General features: G+C 40.6%; 3 protein-coding genes across 3 annotated transcripts; all 3 read right to left on the bottom strand.

The window, feature by feature from the left end:
- Positions 1 to 252: 252 nt before the first annotated feature.
- selenoh (selenoprotein H) lies at positions 253 to 3,029 on the bottom strand. The gene is made up of 5 exons (XM_055034469.1): positions 2,930 to 3,029; positions 2,486 to 2,600; positions 1,096 to 1,238; positions 641 to 760; positions 253 to 483 (listed from the first exon to the last, which is right to left on the bottom strand). The coding sequence occupies exons 1-4, from the start codon at positions 2,943 to 2,945 to the stop codon at positions 654 to 656; spliced, it is 381 nt and encodes a 126-aa protein (XP_054890444.1). The 5' UTR covers positions 2,946 to 3,029; the 3' UTR covers positions 253 to 483; positions 641 to 653.
- Positions 3,030 to 8,033: 5,004 nt separating this feature from the next.
- rtn4rl2b (reticulon 4 receptor-like 2b) lies at positions 8,034 to 12,402 on the bottom strand. Its single transcript, XM_055034764.1, has 4 exons — positions 12,259 to 12,402; positions 10,748 to 10,974; positions 10,431 to 10,664; positions 8,034 to 9,930 (listed from the first exon to the last, which is right to left on the bottom strand). The coding sequence occupies exons 1-4, from the start codon at positions 12,305 to 12,307 to the stop codon at positions 9,058 to 9,060; spliced, it is 1,383 nt and encodes a 460-aa protein (XP_054890739.1). The 5' UTR covers positions 12,308 to 12,402; the 3' UTR covers positions 8,034 to 9,057.
- A 6,798-nt stretch (positions 12,403 to 19,200) lies between these two features.
- Positions 19,201 to 25,665, bottom strand: LOC129362739 (equilibrative nucleobase transporter 1-like). The gene is made up of 13 exons (XM_055034453.1): positions 25,579 to 25,665; positions 25,029 to 25,297; positions 24,733 to 24,862; positions 23,761 to 23,807; positions 23,606 to 23,682; positions 22,547 to 22,639; positions 22,327 to 22,466; positions 21,639 to 21,748; positions 21,421 to 21,564; positions 21,152 to 21,259; positions 20,863 to 21,049; positions 20,488 to 20,611; positions 19,201 to 20,408 (listed from the first exon to the last, which is right to left on the bottom strand). Exons 2-13 carry the CDS (start codon positions 25,213 to 25,215, stop codon positions 20,286 to 20,288), a joined length of 1,470 nt encoding a protein of 489 aa, XP_054890428.1. The 5' UTR covers positions 25,216 to 25,297; positions 25,579 to 25,665; the 3' UTR covers positions 19,201 to 20,285.
- Positions 25,666 to 25,741: the final 76 nt, after the last annotated feature.

The following is a 25,741-nucleotide window of genomic DNA, read 5'->3' as shown; positions in this document are numbered from 1 at the left end:
GAAATATGGCTTGTTTTAGAACTGATAATGAATAAGATAAAGGTAAATTTAGGGAAAGAAATTCACAAGTTTAACCAATTTTTCAAAAAAATATCTCTTAGAATTATATTAAAATGAAAACATATTAGAATATTAACTTTTTTCCATGAAGCTGACTGCATCAATTCATTTATTAGTGGTGAATATGTGATTGTTTGAAGACAGATTCTAACATTAACTTATTTATTTACTGAAAATAACTCACAAAACACATCAATAAAATTACTTTATTTAGGTTAAAAAAACAACAAAAGTTTTCAGAACTGGGATGTAGACAAACTTTGCAAAACATAAAGTTGCATTTGCTCAGATGATCCACTAGGTGTCGCCGTGCGTCCAGGAGACTTCAGATGGAGCTGGGCTCATCAGAGGAGAGACTGAGAACATCTCATTGGTCACCCCTCATCATTCTGCTTCCACCAGTCAGATCTCCAAGATGCTCAGCTACATAAAGAAAAAGATAAATATCTCTTGAATTTCACTTAAGGCACACAAAATGTGGTAACGGATGTAAAAATGCTTGATTAAATGGTATTATGAGACAATTTAAATGCTTGGACTAATATCTGCCTACACTAAAAACATGTCAGCTTTGACCAACCTTCACTTGGTGTTTATTCAGTCTTAAGAGCTTCCTGCAGAGCAGCAACAACACTGTCTGGCTGGGGAAACTTCAGCTTACGAGGTGGACCCTTCTTTATTCCCGTCCAAAGAGATGTTTCTTTAGGGATGACACAAAAGAGATGAGTTATTCGAACCAGCAAGTCAAATCATAAGTATAAAGACAATAACTGGAAATATCTAACAACAAACAACTGAAGCAGGTGGAAAAACCAAGAAAACGTCAAGGGATTATTTTTCTGAAATGTTTGGTTTGATCTCCCACTTAGGGAAATTTTTACTTCAACTTTGAGAAAAAATGGACAGTCAGCTGAACGAATCATGACGATGATTCTACGATACGAAAGGGCAAAAACTTGGCAAGAACATCGGTGTTCCCTTGGGGAGACCAAAAGGCCCCGTTACTCTTGGCGCCTCCATCTCATCCCTCCTCACCTTTGCCTCCGTCCAGCAGCGTGATCTCAAAGCTGTTCCTGCGGGGCTTCTCAGGGTTGAGGACCACCGCCAGCCCGGGGCGGGCAGCCAGAAGGGCAGATTTCACCTCCTCGGCGTTACGCCCATACACTCGTCAGCTTTTGCTGCAGGACACAGAAGATCAAGAATGAGCAAAAGCCCCACACATGTACTTCCTGTGGTGGAAAAGAACGGTTTAGATGAATCATTTCACAAGAAAAACAGTTATGGTGACCTGGCTCTGACCATGTGGCTGAAGTAAACATGCCTGGTTTACTGGATGTCAAGATATAAATCCTATTTAAAAGAAAAAAGTAATAATGTTGAGTAATTTTAAACAAACAATGAATCTCAGGACATTAATTAATTATCAGGAAGTTGCATATTTACACTATAAATCCTAATAGACATAATAAACTCTTCCTTCATAAATGGTCTTCTTTAACCCGGCTCATTCATCCGCTGGCTGGAAAAGAATGGGCCGCATTATATTTATTTGCAAATTGTCTTTCAGGGAACGTTTAATGCCAGTTACGAGCAAACTCGTAAATATCCACTCGAGATGAGACATCCCAGAGTAGACTGTGACGAATAAGTGTGAATGTAAACAATCCGTGCCGTTTCTTACTTCAAGGCCAGACCATTTTACAGACACGTTGTCAACTAACATCATTGTGTGTGTGCAAAAAGTACGTGTCAGATGTTAAATGAAGATACTTCAATTTGAGCCATTGTTTAAAGAGAGTTTGGAAAATCATTTCCTTTTCCAGGAGTTTTAAACGACTGAATCACATCATGTTATCAAGTTCTGCTGGAGTCACTTGATTCAGCTGAGTTGAAGCAGGAAAACATCGAAAATACACAGGATGACAGCTATTGAGATGTATTTTCACGTCCATGGGTATTTCCAGAATTCAGTTGCTTTCTTTAAAAGTAATCAGTGAATGATTTCAGTAGAAGGGTGTACAACATGGCTGCACGGTGTTCTGTCGCCTAGCAGAGAAACGTGGAAGTGACCTGGCTCACTGTAATGGATGACCATCAAAAAGTTTTTTGGAAAATATTTTAATAAGTGTTGCTTGCCTGAAAGTGGATGTGATGCATCAGTAAAAGACAGGCAGAAATTGAAATATTGGAGTTAATGAACTTCAGAGGTCTTTAGATCCACATAAATATATTTTACCTCTCATTTTTAATTTGAGGTTCAGTAATCTGTCTTCTAATAACATGAACTCTTGTGCTCCTACACACTAAACAAATACCTGTCTGCAACTTTGTTTGTCCTGTGAAGATCTGGGGACATGTCCTCTCATTTAACACCAACTCTTCATTCATCTATTAATAATAATAATAAGCTGATAAAAGAGCTCACCAGTGTTCAATGAGCACTTTGAGGCCATTTTGGCCGCCCTCCTCCTCTCCTTTCTCCTTCTTCTCCTCCGTAAATGTCTGAACTTCCTCCGCTTTGCGCTTCGTCCCTCTGCGGCCTGAACGCAACAAACACTACAATAAAAACAGCCTCAATTCATCCGTAAATGCTTCAAATTAATGCCCGTCTGGATTAAATGAGGGATTATAACGCCATTACATCTGCAGTCCGTCCTAGAATGGCGTCCGGAAGCGAGTTCAGGGTTAAAAATGTGTTCCGGAACTTAATTCAGAGGCTTTCAAATGACAAGTGACGTCACGAAGAGTGAAGCTAGCGACACAATGTGCAGATAACCCTTTAACAGGGAGATTAGCGGATGGCGCCTTCATAATGTGAATAAAACAATCAGCTTTTTCCCTGCGGTTTGTCACAACAAAACACACCCACCTGCTTTGGGCGCCATGTTTGTTGGAGAGGTTTCGCGCTCAAATCGACCGAACCAAGAACCGCAGCAGGGAGAGGGGAGAGTTTACACGGACTGAACCATTCACACCAGGGCGGGGGTTTCCGCCCAGAAAACACGTCATTAAACTAGTCAAGTCACACCCTTTAGAGGACCCTTTTGTATCCAGTAATTACACGAGAGTAAAACCTAAAACACAAATCATAACATCTTCAGTTTTACCTCCATGTTTCCATCAATTTTGTACAGTTTTTGCCATTTTTGCTGACGCTGGTGACCCGCGAAAGGTCAGGAAGATGCTGAAATAAAATCAAAATGACTTCCAAAAAGTATTATTTTAAGGTTTTGAAAGTGTATCCGGTCAGGTTTTTGTTCCTTTGTTTTTATTTTTCTCTTTCTTTATTAATATGGTAAACATCCACATTTTCTTCTTGGACAATTTGAGCATGTGCCAAATTTTTTGGGTTTGAAAATGATTTATCAAAGTCTTACAAATCAGAAATTTGAACCAGGATGTGCACAAGTTTCAGAGCCTCTTCAAACCGTTGGGCTCCCATATTCTTTCATCGTTTTCCTAATCCAAAATCTGGTCTTATTTGGAGAGTTTACAAGACTGAATCCAAGACAGGCATCAGGAAAGAGGACTAAATCCTTCCAGAACAGCAGACGGATGTGACTGAATGCTCTAAAGTCAGGAGCCAATTCGGCGTTCCCGGAATAGCAACGCTTGTCCGTCACTGTGGATATGACAGTGACTTTTTTGGGCACATAAAGTTGGTTCGTCAAAGGGACGTCACAAGTTGCGTCTATGCCAGAAAAATACAACTCCCCAAAGCGAGGCGGAGTGACTCACAAAAGCACATCTAATCACTCTTCTATTGTCCTTTGTTACCAACCACCTCATCGTTTCTTCTTCTCTTGTCTCTGGCTTACAATTATATCTCACCCTTTCTGAATCATGTCATGCAAATAGATACAGCAAATCTCTGCGGTTTCTGTGGGTCTTAGCCTGTCTTTGCAATCTGCAGCAGAGTATTTTTAGCAGCTTGCAGAAGGATAGAGAGGGGTGGACAGACTGCAGGACAGATGTGCCCTTCCTTCACCTCGTCCCCCACTTTTACCCCAAAGTGACTCAGAAACCGACATTGGTCTCATCACAAATGCTCATACCAGCAGCATGTTTACATTTCTATCCAAATACAAGCCGGTTTAGAGGAGTAGGAGAACATCAGAAGGCGGACCATTCATGACTCAAAAATCATTTTTGTGAACCATCTATCATTCATCCATTTAGAATCTCCATATAAATCACATTATACATACCTGACTTATATGCTTCAAATCGCTGCAAATCATTTATGTGTCAACATACAGTTACCAATAAGGGCTATCATGAAAGGTACAACTTAGAGGAATCTTCTGCTATTCACAAATTCACTGAAAATATGACATGATACAAGCTCAACTAAAAAGTAATAACCTGTTTGATTATTATGGTTCAGCAATTGAGTTTGGACTGATTCAATTACGTCTGTGTGGAAAATGTGTCAAACCAAATTAGCAAATTTGCCAAAGGTGCTCTGCTAAAATAGTGATGATTGAGTGGATCCCTGATTCTTGGAGAGGGTAATTTAATTTTATTTTATTTTATTTTATTTTATTTTACTTTTAACAGTGGTGAATGAATGTGTATTATTTAATAAATGATTTCATACAAAAGGATTTCTTTCTAAAAAGAAAAATGAATCTCCAAATAGCTGTTCTTTTTTTTGTTTTTTTTTTTTAAATTCATTTTCATTGAAGTACCAGAGCAGACATTTGCTGCTCTGCATTCACTTTTGCTGGTATCCAAAGCTGAGATATTCAAATTCAAACTCAAAAATACGGTATTGATCCCAAAGGCAAATTAGTTCAAATTCTCTGTAGATTTATGTTAGATAGTGTTGATTGTTGGCTGAAAAACTCATGTAGCAATAGCTCATCAAATTTGAAAGAAAAGGGTTTTTCACCATTTAAAGTAGTAAGTTAAATATTTTCCTTTCTGTCAAAGACTGAACTTTTAGACATTTTCCTTTCCAGCAAGTCTTTTCCTGCCTGCTCCTTTCTTGGACCTTCCTGGTGGAGCCCTGATATATCCGCTGCAACCAACACGTGCGAAGGTGAACGTCAGCAAATACCCAAGACCTACGCACATGAACACGCCGACTGGAATAAACCCAGGCAAGAAAAGCACAGCCAGATGGGAAGAGTGTGAAAGGGATGTAGATGCGCTGGAGTGATGGAGCTTGAGATGAAAAAAATGAGATGAGATGAGTGACAGCCATATAAAGGCACGCAGATGCACAAAAGAGACGCTGAAAAGCTGAACATGGCTACACTGGTTGCCAGATGGGTGGAGAAAGAGTGGGCACACATTGTCAGAGTGATTCTCGCAGCTTATGACCTGGTTTTTCACCGGAACAAACACAATGAAAGTCCAAAGAACTCCCAGTAAGGGAATGTCTGCAAACGCCTACAGTTTTGTCACAACAGAGAAGCTCTGAAACATGGAAAGGAAAATCACAATGAACTTGCAACTCTGCAGGTGGTCATCTTTCAATGTTCAACAGTGAATGTCCTGTTACATAAAAGTCGTAATATTATTTCCTGAGAGATCAAAGATTATTAGATTTCTGGGAAATATCAGGTCCAAGTCAGCAACTTTATAGCAATTTTCAAGCAAATTTCAAATACACATTTAGGCCTAGACTTAGAGTGGTTTGATACAAACCGTCCCAGTGTTGCTCTGGCTGTACATGTAGGGCTGATGTCCTGCAGGAAGGTGATCCTCCACCACAATAACAAGTCTTTTACAACTGCTGACAGGTTTTCTTCAGACTGCTCTGTATTCAACTTTGTTCATCCTCACATTAACTTTGATCTGAAAATTATTCCCAAAGCATGATTCTGCCATCTCCGTGGTTCATGCTTTGGTGATGGAGGCTTTCTTTGGTCATTCAGTTAGTTTAGGTGGAGATGTTTCTTGACAATTTTGCAGATGTGCCAAAGTTTGCTCAGAAGATTGAACAGTGCTCTATGAAATGTTCTAAGCTTGGAATATTATTTATTGACATAATTCTTCTTTAATTCTCCCCCTGACTTTCAACCTGACCTGTCTGCTGTGTTTCTTGGTTTTCAATGCAAGGAGCTTTCAAGGAGTATGAGCTCTTCAAGGCGCCGCTTAAATACTTACATGGACGGTTGTTCATCTCCTGTGTCTTTGTGTCAGGCCCCTATACAAACACTGGAGCACGTAACGATGAAAAGACAAAAGTTTTTCAGTGAAATCTGAATAGGTGAAAAGAAAACATGTAAGTTAGCCAATGAAATGTGTTACATGGTCACATCAGGTTGCATTATCTGTAGAGCTTTCATTAACCGGATACACATTTTCTGGCGTATCGGTACAAATAAGGGGGGACATTAAGTAAAGATGTCTGATTTGCTCAGTTCATTGGGTTTCAGACTGTTTCATCTCTCTGAGCAGTTGCTAAGGAACCAGGAAGTGACTTGCCAAGAAAACAGTCAAGTAATCCTTTACTTTTCCACAACATATTTTCTCACAAGCTGCCAAATAATTAAAGCTCAGTATTTGCTGCCTTTATTCAAGCTTTGATGACAGACTCCTGAGTACATTTCCATGTGATCATGAAGGCCATTTGTTTACACATACATTTAATTGAAAAGTTTGGTGAAGAGTCACAATGTAAGAGCTGTGACTGGAGTCAGTGCAGCATTTGGCTGCTGTCTGAACACATTTGTCTTTAATTTTCTGAAATAAAGAATATGTTTTGAAGTGGAGAAATACTAATCAGTTTAAATGATCAAATTAGTAAACTATTCCGTAAGTTTTCCATTAAAATAGTAAAAGTGGATCCGATCATGAAAGTTCTCTGAAGTTTGCGTTTCAGTGTGTGTGCTAGCATCTCGGCACAGCGCATGCATGACTGCAAGCACCATGATGAACATATTCATGTTGAGAGCGGACCTGTTGAGGGGGTGTGCTGATTCCGACACGCATCGTCACATTTTGGTCCTGGTGCGTGTTCCCCATCCTGCCTCTTTCCCTGATTCATGTCTCAGCCCACCCACTAGCCCCCAAACACATGCACATTCAGACTCCCTCTGCAGTGGCCTGATGTAGCCGCCATCTGTAAACAGCAAGCAAAGAGTGCTGGGCAGCGAAGTGACCGGCGCTTGAACTGGTGACCTTCTTCACTCACACTCCCAGTCACACTTGAACCTCTAATGCTGCTTGCACACTCACAAAAAAACATACCATCCATCCACCACCTGTAGTTTTATAAACAAGTTCAGCACTGACAAAATGAAGACTATAAAGTTCAAAGTACAAAGTTATTATAGATATTTGCCTGCTTGTTAGCTATTTCATGTATATGTACTGTTACATAAAAAAGAGCTGAAAACTGTTTTTTCTCTTATTATGAGAATGGAATAGAAAATGTGTGTGTTGTGGTGTGGATCTTGTAGACTTTGCTGTAAATTAATTTCCCTTTGAGGCCAACAAAGTGCATCAAATTAAATAATTGTACTTATATGTTTTATTTACCTCCTAAGTTCAATTTGCACTTTTCTTTATAATTGTGTTTTTATTTAATCCCGTTCAAACTTTCTTTGTGGATCACTGTGACTTTGTCAAAATAATTTATATAAATAAGATGAAAACTTGCAAGAAAGAACTACATTGCATGTAACTAAATGTTATTATTCTTAGATGGGAGTCCTAAGTTGCTCTATTTGGTTAATAAAACAACTTATAATGACCAAATCGAACAATTTATTCTTCCCATATTGAATGCTAAATAAGACATATTTCAGCAAATTTATGCAAACAAATTAATGACATAATAATGTGAAAAATAATTATATATTATGCTTGTATACATGTGAATCTCTTTGACTTCATTTCATAAGGCTTATTTTAATTCCAATGTCAGTTTCTAATGTGGCAAATAAAGATACCGCTTTGAGAAAAAAAAAGGTTCCTGAGACTTTATAAATTCAGTTTTTTTTTTATTAAATAAAACACTTCAACAGCATCTTCCATTGAAAATACAAAATCCATCAACATCACAGTATAATCAGTTTAGAAATTCACTGTCATAATTTAGACATGGAGAGTTGGTCACAAACACATGGCCTTAATCCACTGCAGTAACTTTTCTTCCACAGACACAGGAGACAGAAAGCTGCAGCTCCATCATGGAATAAGCAGACACATCTGGTTGCTTGCCACGATCTGTTTGACCATATTTTGCATATATGTTGGTGAAACCAGAGGAATCGGTGGACTGGTCAAATCCAAAGCAAGTCATGCATTTTCAAATTCTCCTTTTTGTGAAAAATGTTCTGGTTAGAAACACAAAAATAAGTTTTACAAACATAATCAAACAGACAGAGAATCAGAGAAGTCCAGGAAACAACATGAAAGCAAATAAGACTAGAGTGACGGTTGAGTGAAACTGTACGAGCTAACACATATTATTGGGCTTCCTTCCATCAAAATCAATGAACCTAATACAAACTGTTCTTACTAAAAGTACAAATCCTGTTAATCCTATGTACAATATATAATAAGCTTATCTGCAGTGACTCTGTGCTGTATTTACAGGTGCTTGTTTGCTGGTAAGAGTTTGAGCCTTTTCATCACTTCCATTACTTCTCAGGATCTGCATATTTTTCTAACATCTGGTGGTGCCATACTGTCTGTGAATCCCCTGCTCTATGCAACTATCATGACATAAACAGTGATTAGACAATCACTCGATCATGGAGCCTGCATCGTTTGGACTGGAATATCACAAGTAGCATCTGAAGACCCCACCAGATTACTTGCACTCACTTATCGTTTTCTGCTTCAGCTAATCTGACCTCTGCTCTTCGCTCTGAAACAGCTCCCTGCTGCCTCGTCCATCTCCTGCATCACTGAATCAACCCCCACGAATGTGCAGGAGGCAACTGAAGGGAATCAAGATGCAATTTCTTTCGTGTGAACAAGAAAGAGCAGAAGGAAAATTGAGAGGAAAGAGAAGGTGTGAGAGGAGAAAACAGCTCAGCTTAACAGGAAACGGAGCAGGAGTGTTACTATGAAGAAGGAGAGGAAGTGGAGTCGGGATGGAGTGATGGTGGAAGAGGAGGATGAAGGGAAAGCTGCACTGTCATAGCTGGGAGCGCAGTCCAGCTCGATGCAGCGGATGGAGGAGTCTTCGTTGCCATAGTTGGCCCAGTACTCTTCCTGATCCAGCTTGGGAAGAGCTGCCTCATCTGCAGACAGTTCGTACTTGTAAGGTAAGGTTTCAGCGGGCTTCTTGGGGGGATACTGAGGCTTTACGGGGGAGAAGGGTAAGGTCTTCACACTCTCTGAGCTCTTCTGGAACGAAGCCTTCGATGAAGATGCAGGCTTGTGCTTGGAGAACCACCAGCGGGTCTTGGTGCTGAAGGTGGTGGTTGTGCTTCCGGCCATGGAGCCGGGGTCAGGCATGGGGCAAAGGGCGAAATCCATTTCACGCAGGAATCGGAGGTCCTGGCCACGACGCTGGGATGGGGAGGTGCACACGACTTCAGAGGAGGAGATACGGGCTTTGCGGAACCACTCCCAGAGGGGACGGGACTCACAGCCGCAGGACCAGGGGTTGCTGTTGAGGCGCAGGAATTGGATGCCCTGGGTGTCCCTCATGGCCTGGCCTGGCAGCTCGACCAGAGAGTTGTTGAAAAGGTAAAGGATCGTCAGGCGTCCCAGATCGCGGAAAGCCCGACGGTTCACCTGCCGGATGCGGTTGTCATGGAGAAGGAGGCGGTCCAGGTTGACCAGGCCTCTGAACACATTCTCAGAGAGGGCACGGATTCGGTTCCCGTGCAGGAAAAGATGGGTCAGGTTGACCAGATCTGAGAAAAGGTCGTCCTGCAGAGAGTGGAGTTGATTTTCCTGCAGAAAAAAACCCAAATATGAGAGAATTTAGTGAAAATGCAAAAGGAGAAGTTGATGCTGATTCAATTTGCTTTAGAAAACAGCTGCAATGTTTAAATGCGGGATGTGTTGCTGAATTTTCACTAATTTTATTGACGATTTGTTTGTTTGTTTTGCAACTAACATGCTCTTTTTTCCTATATTTCTGGATTTATCCTCTGGCCTTACTAAAACTGAATAGTTTGTGTGATTAAATGAGGCTAGATCACTGGCGTACATGTGTTGCTTTGGTTTTCTGAGTTTGTATTTGAATGTGTTGCTTAGACTAAATCTTCCAGCAGTGTGGAACACGTCACTGTGTGTGTGTGGGGGGTGTGCAGCTTGGATGCAAACTTGCGTCAGTAAACTAATTCTGCAACATGACTGTCTCCTGTTGAAAGCATAATAATAAATCATGAACATCTCAAAAATGTTTTTACATTCCTCTGTGTGTGTGTGTGTTTGCATGCCACATTTACCTGCAGGTAGAGAAACTGGAGGCTGTACAGCTTGTGGAAGATATCATGGGGGAGAGTGGCCAGCTTGCAGCGATGCATGTGCAGGCTCTGCAACTTCTCCAGGCCCCTGAATGCTCCACCTTCCAGGTGCCGCAGCGAAGGGTTGTCGCCCAGGTCCAGCTCCTCCAGGATCCTGAGGTTGCTGAAAGCTCCGGCCTCAATCCATGTAATGTTGTTTCCATACAGCCAAAGCACCTGCATGGGGATTTAATGGTGAATGTGTTAGAAATAGAAATTCTTTAGTAACAGGAAACGTTTTCTACGAGTAGGGCGCTCACCTGTGTCTCGAAGCCAAAGGAATCTGCGCGAAGCTCTGTGATGCGGTTGTTCTGCAGGAAGACTCGTTGGGAGTCGTAGGGTACTCCAGCTGGAACCATGGTAAGGTTCTGGGACTGGCAGCTGACCGTCATAGGCGTAGGGTAACACACACACAGCCTGGGGCATGCAGAAACCCCGCCCGGCTTCACCACCACCAGCCACAGAATCAACCAAAGGGTCAGTCCACCTGAAGGTACAGAGGAGCAGAAGGAGGTTTTTACTAAGCTGGAAAACATCATGATTTACAGGAAGACGGTTTTACAGAAACTAAGACTGAGGAAGGGATGCTGGTGTTGTTACGGTTTGGGAACCTGCATTGTCTGTTTATGAATGAACTGTCTGTCGATCAAACCTGTTGTGATTGCATGTAACAGTACTGTTCCATCACCCATGTCATTTTGATACTGCCCATATATAATTCAGAAAAAAATCAGTCACCTGTTCATTTCTAGATGATCACGTTACACAGGTATCAGTGACCCGGTTGCATAACTCTGGCCTTTAACTAGTTTAATTGGCAAACTTGGCACTAATCTATGTCCCAGACATTTTTAAATATTGGATCATGTTCTTTGCAACATTAAATCGACACAGACTTCTAGATCTCATGTTATTTAAATTAAATGGTTGTTTCTGCTGGGGGAGATGCCAGAGGAGAGAGCATGTACAAGCTACAACCAGTACCCAGAGCGGGATCAGTTTCAGTTTTAATTAATAATTCAAAAGCCATTTGGCAGCACTCAGATAACACCCCACAGAAGAAGTAAATGCGGGAAAAGTACATGCATTAAATATTAATAAGGTTCCATTCATCAGTTCTGCGCAAGATTTTCCACCATCTAACCTTCTGACCTTTTAACAAGTTTGGTTACGTGCAGAATCTGCAGATGATGTGGAGAAAAATACACATCTTCTGAGTGTTAGAGTTTGAAAGTTGTTCGCGCAAATCATGGATACAGGAGCATCACTTCAAAGTTTTAGGAGTATGGGCCAAACTAAAATACAAAACTCAATTTTAGTTGTTTTTTTTTATGCTAAGACTCTGGATGCAAAAAGAGAGAGAGAGAGAAAAAAAAAACTAAACTTTACAACAGAACCAAACTCAGATTTGCTCACCTAAAATTATTTTAACTATATTATTTTTTCTTGAACAAACAAAAGTGGCAATCTTATTTGCTATCAGAACTTAACAATGCAAAATGACACATTTATAAACTCAATAAGTTTTTATTTAAGCTAATGCTATTTCAAAAGTTTGAAAATAAACCAAAGTTTCTGTGCGTAAAAGCGTAAAAAGTTCATTCGCCCAGAGAAAAAGACACAACTATATGAATTATTGTTGCTTCAACATCTAAATATCTACTTTAAACCCATAAAATCTTCCAGCAAACACATACGACAACCCAAATCACAAGATCAGATTAAAAGTTAACATCCTCCTCCCGCAGGATAGAGATGCTGCGCAACTTACTCTTGAAGTTGTGAGCGCTGGAGCTCCTCACGGTCCTACGGGTCTCCATCTCGAACCAAAGCCGAAAGCGAGTTAGCCTGCGCGGCGTGGAAGTGCCTGCTTGCTGCTATCTCTGCTGCGGTTCAGCTCTGGTGACCGAGTCGCTGCGGCTTCAGGCAGTGACGTTCTGGATTCTCGGGACGCTTTTTATACACGCGGCCGGCGCGTCGCCCACGGCCGTGGGCAGCGAAGGATCCTCTCGACGTCAGCCGGGTGGGAGGGTTATGAGCCGCCGGAGGAAGCGCCTGGAAAGGACGGCAGTGGAAAGCAGAGACTTGGTGCCATCCAAATATTGACAACCGCCTGCTGAAGGGGAGATCAATTCTTTATTACCGATAAATGTGGGAATAAAGATCTAATTTCCTAAATGCATACATTTGATTAATTTTTAATAAAATTTTATATTATATAAACACAAAAAATACAGACTTTTTGCTTGATACAGTCAAAAAAAATCCTTTAAGACAAAGCACAGTGTGGGAGAATTGGTTGACTTCTGCTTGAAGCTGGAGGTGGGATGGAGGCCGTTTTGGCACAAAACCAGCTCTCTGCCTCCTGGAGTTCAGCCAAAGAATTTACTGTAAAACTACAACCAATTAAAAGTGCTGTGATTTCACCTGTGGCACATCATGCTCACCACCAGCGGTGAAAAAGGGAGGTTGGTGAACTCATTTGGCATTAAAACTAGAATCTCATTACTCTGCTTCGGTGTAGGCTGGTTTGGAAAGGAGCCCAGAGCCGCCTACACCTCACAGCAACAGATGAACATGAAAGGAAAACCCAGCGGTGGAGCAAAAATGACCAAACCCAACATATGGATGAGCTACATTATGTGTGTGTGGCCGAGGGATGACATAATACTGACAAATCTTTGTGGTACAGTACAAACTGCACATCAAGTTAGTCATCAAAACAAAGTGTCCTTTTTAATGGCCTATTTATCAAAGTGGCACTTGGCAAGAAGTGGATCTATATGTTTTGCTTAATGTCAATTTACAGACATACCCGTTAATACTTGGATAAATGTTCTTAAGGAAGATTTGCCTCAAGAACACACTTTTTGAAGCAAACAAAAGGCATCAGCTATATTTGTGGGTGAATTTTGAAACATTATCTAAGCAGGATTGACTAATTAACTTAAACATGCTTGCTTATTTATTATTTATTTACTATGTATCCGAATTTTCACAATTGCCCATGAATTTCAGACGGAATTGAAGTTTGGGCAGTCCATTCAGGAAGGTAATCATGAGCTTTTTAAAATGAGTTTTGATGTATTGTTGGGATACTTTTCCCATTGTAAAACCCCAAACTGTCTAATTTGCAACTATGTGCCTCCGCAAATGAAAGGAAACTGGTCATGATGCTACATAGCAACCCAAGAACCTTTTTCACAACAAAACCTTTTGACATGGACCGAGAACGGTCTGGCCAAAAGTGAAGTCAACAAATTTGCACCTGCTGACAGAAAGTGATGCCTTCTGGGAGACAGTTTTGCTGTTAGACAAGACAGATATTCAACTATTTGGGCACAATGGCCAATATTTTTGCGGTCTGTCCGTCTTCTCTTGTTGCTGTGTGGTGACGTTGCAGGCAAAAGACTCTACATGCTACAGACTTTGTTTGAGCATCAAAGTTTTATTACAATACTGCAGCCTAAATCAGCATGGCCGAATTGTGAGGAAATCTTGACCTAATCGTAATGAAATCTTCCTGATCTCTGAGCAGTTTCCCTATTGTAGGGCTCTGCCCTGCACACATTCTCCAAAGAGAAAGAGAAAAACAATAAATCAAATGAAAACTATTGAGTTTCTCTTAATTTATTATGCAATTAATTGATTTATTGTTTATTGTGTCAGGCCTGCCTGTAGCATTTCAGATAAGAAGAGTGAGCAAAGCCAGAATTTCGACGGAAACTTTAAGATTTCCTGTAACACGATGAGGGCAATTTATCCAAACATAAGAACTCGTTTGTATAAGTTTGAAGGTATTTGCTGTCGTCTTCGATTTGGCTGTTGTGTAACGACCTGGAGGAGAAGGCACGGTGCAGTCCGGCCGTGGGATGGAGGTACTGTGCATATGAAATAAAGTGTGTCAGGGCGAAGAGGGTGGGCTGGGTTTCACTCACGTGCAAGTCCTCCCTAAATGTCACAGGTCACTGGCAGGTCCTCCATGATGCACATCATCTGCTCCCATATCACCAGAGCCTGCTCCATGGAAGGTCATCTGCAACTCCAAGCTGGGCTCGCAGTGCAGAGAGTAATTAACTGCGCGCCTGGAATCAGACCACTTGTTGGCTGCGGTGTTGTGAGAGGGGGAGGTGGACAGCTCACCAAGCAGCCGGCCTCCGCAGGGGGCTGCGGAGCTGAGAAGGTCACCCGTGTGTGTCTGCGTGTGTTTATGCACAGATCATTTATTCAGTGGCCCTGGAGTAACGAGGGTAGGCAGCTGGCTCTTCGTGTTCAAAAATGTGTGCGTAAATACAAACAAACTTGTTTATCAAGAATCCAAAAGGTGATTTTAAAAGCGTTCCAAAAGTGAAGTCAACAAATTTGTTGAATTTGTTGAATTTGTTAACCTGCCGTCACCGTACTTGACCATAGCTATAAGGTATTCGTAAAATGTTCAATCAGGAAGGAATGCATCAATATTTAAAATGAACACAGACATAACTTGACAATAATAGTTATCAAAGATTATGTTTTTTTGTTTGTTTTGAAGGTGACACATCCACATCATTCTGGTGTGGTACCACACCTTGCATTGTCAGTTTGATTAAAGATAAATGAATAAATATATTCGTCGCTCTCCCATGTATCCTCTCACTTGCCTCCTGTGACAAAGGGACTCACGGGGACTCTGGCATTTGAACTGGTGTAAACACAGCATGCTCATGGACTCTGTCCCTGATCCTAAATTAACATGCAACTGACTGTTCGTCGCCCATCAACCCACAAACACACACAGACACACCTAAACACAGTGTGTGTGCGTATGTGTTCCACACGTTCTGAAGATCATGTGGACAGAACTTGCTTCTGCCCACCAGATCCAAGGTCAAGCTGAAAGTTCAAGAAGTACACAATTAGAGATTTGTCTCTAAGTTTCTAAGTGATCCTCGGCCGTAAAAACACACAGCAAAGATGCAATTGCAAATAATTCTCACAAATTGTAGCTTTTGTTGGGAGAGAGAAGCTGATACAAACGTATGATTCACGGGGAACGTGGGTGCCGGACAGCAAAGGTCTGAGAAGACTTTGTTAATGAGACAATGAATCATTTGATATTTAGTGTCAGAGGAGAAGCTGATATGTATAAAGTTCATATTTGCAACTGATTTAAATAAAAGTGAAAAGTTCGTCAGAACGTGTTGAATAGGTTAGGAAACTTTACCCTAAACGTGAAACACTCATCGATGCGTCGTGCCAAATGAGATTATTGATTACTGAACATTATTTACAGATAATAAGTCAAGGGAAATATGGCTATATACCTTCAAACCCCTAAAAGTAATGAAATGTTACGCTCTAAATTGGTCGTGCTTTCCATTTGCTTTACAATGTTACGTTTGTTAAAATTAGAATTGACAGTTTACATGAAGGGTTCTTTAAACAGTTAAAATAAATAAATAAATAAAACCAGCTACTAATTATGGTTCAAACATGAATAATTAACAATGCAGCATTAAAAAAGCGTCCCATTGCAAATTATTGCTATGAACTCAAACTGGAAATAGGAAGACTCAACAAAGATGTTTTCTGTCTTTCACCTTTGCTACTGTGATTCAGTTCATTGAGGTTTGCAGACCTTTGTTTCTGCACCGCCTCGCTCTCCTTTAGGATCTGGCCTTTAAAAAAAAGTTATTTCCTTTCTACGTCATTTTGTTTCATCTGCTGCTGCTGCTGTTCCCCTCTGCCCAGGATCCGATTTCAGCCGAGCTTCAGATCAGATGGTCTCGTGTTTCACTGTAGACATCGTGAGTATGCAGAGGAGTTCCTACAGTCAACTCAATGACTGCAAGATCCCCACTTCCTGTGGCTCTAAAACAAATCCAGATCATCAACCTGCCGTCACCGTACTTGACCATAGCTATAAGGTATTCGTAAAATGTTCAATCAGGAAGGAATGCATCAATATTTAAAATGAACACAGACATAACTTGACAATAATAGTTATCAAAGATTATGTTTTTTTTTTGTTTTGAAGGTGACACATCCAGTATTGATAGAAATGTTGACTTTATCTCTTCCGTACAATTTTATTGCAACATATTTTCCTCTCATGTCTTATGTGCAGGTTCAGCTGTTTTTAGCAGTACAGTCACAAATTACAGCTCCTGATGGGTCATTTTAGCTCTCTTGTTTTCATTAAAAGGCTTTCATTTTGTGTACCTAAATATTTGACAATGGTTTGTTGAATTTGAAGTATTTTGTATCCATGATCTGCTAAAAGAAATTTAGTTGCTCTGGTCCATCAAATATGGAGTTGATGTTATATCAGCTTTTATTCATTTCTCCTACTCTGTAACTCATTTCCCTCCGCCTCCTCAGCCTCTTCCTGAGCCTCTCCACCGTTTTCTTACTAACTAATTGTTCACCAGTTCAAACCAACAGGCTCTGCCAAGGGTTTTATTCAAATAAGTCACCCACTACTTCAGTATGTGTCACCGCAATGAGCATGTGAATGTGATATGGGTCCAGTCGAAAATTATAACAGAGCAGAAAAAAGCAGCAGCTGTTTGAGCCATCTGATGATGGATGTCTGTCACCAGAGTGTTCCTATCAGACTTCAAATATCAGGATGAGCAGGAGATCATTAATCAGGGCTTAATTCAGATTAAATTAAGTTCCGCATTGTCTTTTTCCTCAGGACTTCTTTTATTTTAAAATTTTGATTGTGAAATAAGAAAGCTGTTGTCCAAACTCTGTTAGCTTTGGGGACTGTTTGGTTCAAATCATTCTTCAACCCGAGCTTTGGGAAAATGTTGAGACATTTTTGATTTTTTGATCACATTCCACTGCAGAGCTGTTTGTGTTCAAATATTAGTAGTTTTTTTTAACAGATACGCAGGTAAAATACAACCTAAGGACAAAAAGTGTGCATTCAACTTTTTTATCTGCATGGATTAATTAACAGGACAAGATAAACGGATTAAAAGAGGTTGGTCATGTCAAGGTTAGTGGATCAGTGAAAGAAAAACAAAAACAAGGAAGAAACTGGTAATGATTGTAAATAAGAGGAATCAGAGAGGAAAAAAAGGAGGATTTATTGTCATGACCTACAGCATATAGACGCTTTCAGATTGATTACTGAATGAAAAACATGAGATTTGTTGACATAAATGCCGGTGTGTTGATGTTGCTTTCATATTTAGCATAGATGTCACAGTTCAGAGGTGAGGATCATTATGTTCTCTGGTTCTGCTGCTGCTCGTCAGACATTCTCCCAGTTTCAGACATGATTTATCTTCCTATTAGCTGCAAGGCGCAGACGGAAACAAACACATGAATGATGACAATATGAAGCTGTAACATTTGATTAAAGGGAACAGACAGTCTGAGTGAGTCTTTAAAATCTGGCATGAAGATGTGGTGCGGCAACAAGTCACCTCATTAACAGATGGGGACATTTTTAATCTTCCTCTCCTGCTGCCTTCATTCCCGACTTGGACCAGCTTTTATGCAAGTATTTATTTTTAAACGAATGAGAATCTGAAGCTGAAATCACCAATGACGCAGAAGTAACATACGTGCGTGCGCACACATGCATGCACACAGAGACAAACTCGAGATGTGGAAGAGTTTGTGGGGACGCATAAAGTCTTTTTTGGGGTTGTGTTGGCGCACAGCAGGTGTTGTGGGGGAGTTTCCTTTACATTAAAAAAAAAAAAAGCTACAGATTTTCTTTCTCGACCATCCTGCCCAGTGACAATCCTCCCAACAAAATCTGTTTTATTTGGATCACAGACATCAAGTAGATCTCACAAGCCGACACCCGGATTGAATCTCATTCATAAAATTTCCTCAATGGAGAATTCACTTCACAAGTTATTCTACTTCCAGCATTTTCATTTTATTATTTTGCTGATGAATTTTATACAGTTGTTTTCCACTGAAATATAACTAAGGACAGATTTAATTAAGCTGGGTGAGGAAATGTGACGCTGCATGGCTTCTCATTCCTGCATGCAGGAAACAGAATCGACAGTTTACCGAGTTATTTTCTCAAACACAAACATCTCATGAGACACTTTATCAGTTTTAGCACAGCTCCCTCTGGAGACGCAAAGGTTTTTGTGCAACTTTTCTGCATTAAGTTGAAAGGTTCCCCAAAGACAGCAACTAGCATCACAAAGAGCTCTAATTATTAAAAAAACAACAAAAAAAAAACTTTTTGGGATTTTGTGTAGCTTTTCACGTTCTTTGCCAGAGTAACAACATTTCAGAATATTGGACAAAGTTGTCATTGTAAATGTTGCACTTGTAATTGATTTGTCTTTTATTTCATCTTAGTGTTTTGACAAATTCCTCACTCTGTGAAATATATCAACTAAAATATGCATTAAAAATATATGTCATTTGTTTGTGTTCTTTATTGGTTCTGAAATATTATTATTTCATACTGCACAACATTATTTACAGGTTTGATCACACAAAAAAGATTAATTGAGAAACTACTCAGTACCTGAGGCTTTGATAAATGCAACAGAAGTTAAATTAAAATTAGCTTCATAGAACAGAGCTCTTGAGCAACAACCTACCTGAAGAGGAGAAATTAATTTAGTGTTTTTAATACAGATTTGATCATATATCTATAGAAAATCAAACCTGTATTGCATATGATGATTTACTGCACACGAGTCCTGAACAACGATTCAAAAATATATACTTACCTTTTCTAAAGCACTGAACCCATGATATTTTATATGAACAAAACAGTTTGGTGATTTTTGTTTTTGCAGAGAGGTGATTCCAGTATTTGTGTTGTTTGTAAAACGTCTGTCGTAAAGCCAGCAGGTGGCAGAAATGTGTTTCCTTCCCGTAACTCCGGTCCACTGGCCAATCTCTGTCCCAGGAAGCTTCAAGCAAAGGTTTCATGGCAAACAATCGTCTGGAATTTTATTCCTGACATTTCTAATGAAATCATTGTACTGAAGATTTGTGGAACTTTTGTCTTTTTTTATGCAAATAAAATAAGCATGACCTGAAAACCTCTTTTTTAATAAGAATTGAATCTTGCTCACCTTCATGTTGTGGTATGTGCTGCCGAAGGAACAAGCACCACACATAAAACCTCAATCACAAATGACAGATTATAAACAAAAGAAATAACACAAAGCATTAATCAGCTACAGAAAAAAAATATATACTAGATGAAAGATAAAACAAGACCTCAAGAAAAGCATGTTAGCATCATATAATCAACTTTTGTTTGATTTTTTTTTATTTTCCCACTGGGCAGAGAAACTAGAAGCATAACCAGAACATAAAAGTTCAACCTTCCTGACCGAAAACCATTTGTTTATTTTTCAAAATTGTAATTCAGTCTGTAAATGAGTCTGTTCTGATGTGAGACAGATCTGGCAACTTTTAGCACCTCTGCAGAATCAAGATTTATGCTCATGTGATCTTTGGGTTCGACAGGAGAAACAAGCTGTGTGTGTTGCTGAGTTACATTCTCCCTTTCATCAACAGGGCAGCTAAACTGTGAGGTTTTAGGCAAACCGGTATGGTTGTTATGAGATTATCCGGTAAACAAGCCTCATCCGGTCTGTAATGTTTTAAGGCAACCCATAAACAAAAGAAATAACATGAACACATGAATAAGTGTTCATTTCTTACTTGGGAGAAATTCTGTATATAAAATCAGCTAGATTAACAGTTGGGTTAACATTCAATTCAAATTTATGCCCATAATTTATTTTCAAACCCAGCATGGTGAATCTGTTTGTAACAACTGGTACAAACAGTCCCATCAGCCAGCGGGCTTCAAGAGGAGAAAGCTGTGATTTTCCTATTGTCTCTCAGAGAGGCACGTTTTCGACAGTGGAGGTAGACAGAGAGGGGATGCATGAAGGCCAGCAAGCTGAGCAGCGTCAGGCTGATGTTCATCTGCACACATGTGAGACATGAGAAAGGAAGTAATTCAGGGGTCACTGCCAAGTTAGCTGAGAGACAGGTCAGCACTCACGTATAAAGGATCTCCACCCAGAGCTCCGTTCACCAGAGCGAAGCAGGGATACTGCAGCAGACAAAACGACGCAGCCAGCGACGTACCAAGACCATACAGCTTCCCGAAGTGACACGATGGAAACCTGATCAACACATAAGGGTCAAAAACTTCATATAAAAATGAACTCTTTAAATGTACGGCGTTCCATTTCTGCCAAAATCGAACCCTGTTAAGTGAAATAACATCTATTTATTTTTAAGCAAAAAAATTTCACAGGTCTTAGCTTCATAATATGTCTTTAATCCTGAGCTACTTCTTTTTTTCTTTTGTCTTTTCAAATCACAAACATGCTTCCTGCTTTTCAGATCACTTCTGGCCGAAGATGATACTCACGCCACGCTGATGAAGGCTGCGATGCCACCATAGAGGAAGGAGCGGTTCAGCACCTGCAGGATGAAGGTGAGGTACTGAAGCGGCAGGGAGGGGATGGAGGCACACAGAGAGAACAAGACGCACTGCAGCGCCGTCAGGAATAAAGAAAGCACAGACGCCCGCAGGTCGGCCTCCTGCTCCGTCTCCCCTACGAGCATTGACAATCACGTGTAACTATCTCACAGCATCGGTCCTTGTCTTTCAGGCTTCAGGATTCCTGAGCTCCTCCTGTACAAGCCCAGCAGGTTACCTGCAGCTAGAGGTTTTCCCTTGTGCCTGTCCATGATGAGGCCGTTCCAGGGAGCGCACAGCACAGCGCACAGCTGGGTGAAAGCAAAGGCGTTGGTGTACTGGCTCACTGCTCAGATACATGCACATACCAAAAATACAGTCAGCAAACAATGTTTTGATAGGAATCCCATAGGTTGAGTTGACTGCAAAATAGCAGCAAAACCTTAAAAAACACAACATATTGACTCAAATAATTATTTTTTCTGATGAGAACAAGGAAGGCGTCACCCAGAGAGGTATCTCCTTCTGTGAGCCTGAGCAGCATGGGGTTGAGGGTGCCAATGAACAGGAAGTGCCTAAACTGCATCACCGACAGCCAGAGCAGGTGGCCCACAAAGAACCTGGACAGCAAACACTCTCGGAAAGTCTTCTCTGAGAGGGACAGAAGTTGATGAACCTCAAGAAGATGGACCAGGAGCGAAAGCAGAGAATGGCGGATTACAAACCTTGTTTGGGAGGGACGTCATTTGTAAACAGTGTGTCCTCTGCTCCTGTATGTGCACAGACGTTTGCAGTCACCTCACTGTTCATGGTCTCTAATGCACCACAGGAGACCCTGCAAATAAATTAAAAACAAGTCCAACAGGAAAGTCAGTCACAGTTTCAGTTTTATCTTTCGTAAACATGAATTTTTGTGTTTACTAGCCTCAAGATGTTCAGAGACATTGACTCACAACCATCACAATTTCTGTTCGGCAAAAAATTTATTTAGTTTGGTTGTTTTTAATTTAGGAATCCAGAAATCTTTAATTTATAACTGTATATTTTGCTGACTATTTGAAATGTCTTTCAATCAGTCATTAGAAACCTGTCAATAGAGCTTGAGTCATGTGTGAAGAGTTTGAGAAAATAAGTAGTTTGTCATTGTTTGTCTAACCAAGTATTCTTACCAAGTGTTTTTTGCCTCGTGTGCAAAAATATTAGACAAAAATAGAAGTGAAAACTTTGTTTTACGTCAATAATTCTTGGACATCGATAAAAAAGTACTAGTTCCACAGACAAATGTCTTTTAAACTAAAAACTAAAAAAAAAAGTCATGAGTTCTTCTTTTTAATATAAGAAATGTTTTCACTCTAAATAACAAGACTTTTAAAGGAGACTGAACGTTGCTACACGCGGGCCGTTTGTTCGTACCCGTACGTGTAGCGATCAGGCAGTGGGTGAGGAATGAAGGTTCTGGGCAGCAGGAAGAACGTCCTGAGGATGTGGACGACGCTGCAGGCCGACAGGAAGAGGAAGGCAGCGCGGAGAGAGACGCCAGACTCATGCAACAGCTGCAGAGACAAGAAGACTTAGCGGCATCCGTGAGCTGTTTACTCTTGTACAAAAACTTACTTTCTGAATGTTTTGTTACCTTAATGATGAGGAAGAGTGCTGAGGAAGAATCAAAAGCTCCATTATAAAGATTGATTATGGTAGAGCGACGTGAGCCAAACAGGTTTCCAACCTTCAGGAGGCAAAAACAAAGAAATATTATATTGAAGCTTTTGTACAAAACTTGAACTCAAAGGAAACCGAAACTGCATTTTGAAGAGTTGAACTTAGGGATACGACGAGGAGACGACACACAATGGCATCTTTCACTAAGCATCAATTCCTCGTGAGGCGATTGGTGGTCTGTCTACACAAGATCATAAGCCTGGTGTCACAAAATCAGCCCGAAAAAAATCACTTAAAGACAAGCAAGTCTTTGGAATGTGGGTCATGGAGAAGTTAATAAGCGGTTCCTGGTCATGTGTCTTTTTTCTAGTTTCCTTTAGGGGATCATTTACTGACAATAATACTATTTTAGACATCGCAGAAAAGACATTAAAAAAAATGAGTCAGAGGAAGGACTTTAAGTTACACCTGCTCCTAAAGAGTCGATCATGTTACCTTTAACCTTTATAGACTTGTTATAGTAAATGTGCACAACACTGCAAGACATTTTGAGTTAATAATATATCCTAAACTCTTCAAAGTCTGGAGAGTGTTTTTAATCGTGCATCGTCTTTATTTGCACTCATCACCCTTGGAGCCAGAAGGCCATGGCACAGTGCCAACGTCTGTTTTGCCTGTTTCGTGAGGTTTACCACTAAAACCCTCACAAATCAAGTCCTCTCAGCCAAACAGACACACCTAACATTTTCACCAAGTTAAATGGGCTGAACTTTTTCAATCATTTTGAACACTCGAGGCACTTTACACTAGAGTCACATTCACCCATTCCCACACCAATCGGGCACGTCAGCATGAGGCCGGTGAAAGCTGGAATTGAACCTACAACCTTCTGATCACAAGACAACTATGCTTCCCACAGAGCCACAGTTGCCATTCAAGCAACAAAAGCTTCACTCACAGCCTGCGCTCTCTGAACCTCTGCACAGTCATCCCTGATCTTTGTGCTGACAGACTTGTAGAAAAGCCAACGCACCTGCATGTTTGTGATCAGGAATAAAATGCCTCCCACAGCCAAAAGAGGGAGAGCTGGGAAGAGCAGGAAAGGCAGAGCTGATGGGAAAGGAGAAAGAGATAAGAAAGAGACGCAGCAGCTTTTTTAAGCTGGTAGAAATCATCATTGTTTCTCACCTGGCGAGGAGAGCGCCACCATCAGGGAGCCAGTGGTATATAGAAATCTGTTGAGAGATGGGACTGTCTTAGAATAAGCAAAACCGCACAGATTATAATTTTTCTTCGTTTTTCAAACAGATGATCCCAAATGAATCGATTTCACATCATCTCTTGTCCTCGTCAGAACATTTTCGAATGGAAAAGACAGAGCAGAAGAAAAGATCTGTGACGTTTTGATCCAGCTGCAAGCAACAGTCTGATCAGCTGAGTCTACTTTTAATTTGTTTTTGTCAACAAATGTACCTGAAAAAAAAATTCTGTGCAAACCAGAACCTGATATTTTCACAGATGTTCAGGTGGCTCTGAAGTATTATTCAGAAAATTATCTAATAAAAATAATTCATAGAAAGAAGTGTATGCACCAAGTCCTGTTAAAAAAAAAATCATTATTTGCATTTAAGACTCTTGACAAAGAGTGACTCCACTATGAAAGACAAGCAGATTATTTGCTCTACTCAGAAATCCTCATGAATAATCTCATTTGCCCCGACATTTTCCAACCTCACATCAACATTACGCTACATGGCAAATTATCTTGGATTTGAATGGATTTGAGTTTGGCGTGAAGTTGAAGATTGTTGTCTTTCAGCAGCATGAATCTGCTCCAAAGACATGATAGTGATGGCTATCATGTCAACAAAACTCTAAAGTCTTCTGCAGTTTTTTCCTAGAATTACCCTGAATTTAGCTCCACGTGTTTTCATAGAAAGTTTGTGCAGCTTCCCAACATCCCACAGCAATATCTTGTTTCACCATGACGTCTTCACCTTGATGTGCACAAACCAGGACATCTGTATTTAAACTGAGACAACTTGATAATTTGCCTGACTGAAGTTAGGCACTGTAAGTCTCTAAATGGATGAAAGTTTTACAGGAGCATGCAGCAAAGAAATGGATATCACTGTGGTTTATGAACACAATTTTACTCACATTGCCAAGAGTCGAGCCACTGCGGTACCAAAGTGATCGAAAATGAAGCCATTGGGCAGCGTGAGGAAGTTGTTCATAAAAGTGGCGATGGTGAAAATAAGTGAAAGCTGCTCATCTTGTGCACTGCAGTCTGTTGGTAATACAGAGAAAGACATAAACAAGACAGCGGTGTATGTAGATGCATAATTGATAAACAGGTTAACAGGTAACAATTTTGACAACAATGCAGAAACGTTTACAGTTGAAGCTTAAAATTGAGACGAATAAACCAGCAGCAGTGGAATCATCAAGCTGACCTAATATCTGAGTGCCATTGAATCCTGTTGTGTTAAAGCACAGAGAGCTGAAGTAGCCGTCCTCCTTGAGGACAAAAACAAGAGAAGCCCATCCGAACACGGCCCCGGCGAAGCACAGGCACTCCACCAGGCCCGTAACGAAGGTGAGGCAGTGTCGCACCGACAACTTGTTCTCCAACACCTGCATGCTCACTCAGATGCGACTGTCAGCAGCAGCAACAACAAACAAACTCATTCACACAAGCAGTTTTGGTGTCTGCACCTGCCTCCTGACAACCAAGAGAAGAGAGCATGTCTTTACTTTGCCGGCTTCCTTAAAGAGAATAAAGGTTTGGACAAGTTTATGACACAGATGATGAAGAAGCACAGCATGTCTAATGTTTTAAAGCAATATTATAAGAAAGAACAGATAACATCTGCTGTGAGCCTGCAGGGAATGCTGCAGAAACACCCATGTCAGAAACAAAAACTAACAGTTAAAGTCACAGATATATGCAGAAGTAACCATTTTGCACTGCGAGCGCATAAAAACCTGCAGAAACACACCAACCTTTGTCAAGTTGCAGTTTTCTGAGAGGGTTGCCACAGCTCAAGATTGCCAGCCTAAATACTTTCAGGAAGAACAGCTTCTTTCTCGGGTCACGCAGTCCTCCTTTGTGTAGATCAGCTCTTCCCTCCTCTTCCTCACCCACAGTGACCTCCCTCTTCTCTTT

This window comes from Poeciliopsis prolifica, unplaced genomic scaffold (genome assembly GCF_027474105.1).
Source record: "Poeciliopsis prolifica strain line A6 unplaced genomic scaffold, Auburn_PproV2 SCAFFOLD009, whole genome shotgun sequence".
Lineage (NCBI taxonomy): Eukaryota > Metazoa > Chordata > Actinopteri > Cyprinodontiformes > Poeciliidae > Poeciliopsis > Poeciliopsis prolifica.
Note: the sequence above shows the minus strand (reverse complement) of the source record. Positions and strands in the feature narration are given on the sequence as shown.

Bases quoted from the DNA above. Each gene is read 5' to 3' on its own strand.
- rtn4rl2b (XM_055034764.1), bottom strand. From the start codon at position 12,307: ATGGAGACCCGTAGGACCGTGAGGAGCTCCAGCGCTCACAACTTCAAG. The intron at 10,975-12,258 runs GTAAGTTGCGCA...CTGTACCTTCAG, and splicing joins CAGCGCTCACAACTTCAAGA to GTGGACTGACCCTTTGGTTG. The intron at 10,665-10,747 runs GTGAGCGCCCTA...ATCCCCATGCAG, and splicing joins CCTTTGGCTTCGAGACACAG to GTGCTTTGGCTGTATGGAAA.
- LOC129362739 (XM_055034453.1), bottom strand. From the start codon at position 25,215: ATGCAGGTGTTGGAGAACAAGTTGTCGGTGCGACACTGCCTCACCTTC. The intron at 24,863-25,028 runs GTCAGCTTGATG...TATTACCAACAG, and splicing joins CAATGGCACTCAGATATTAG to ACTGCAGTGCACAAGATGAG. The intron at 21,050-21,151 runs GTAACCTGCTGG...CAATGCTCGTAG, and splicing joins GGGAAAACCTCTAGCTGCAG to GGGAGACGGAGCAGGAGGCC.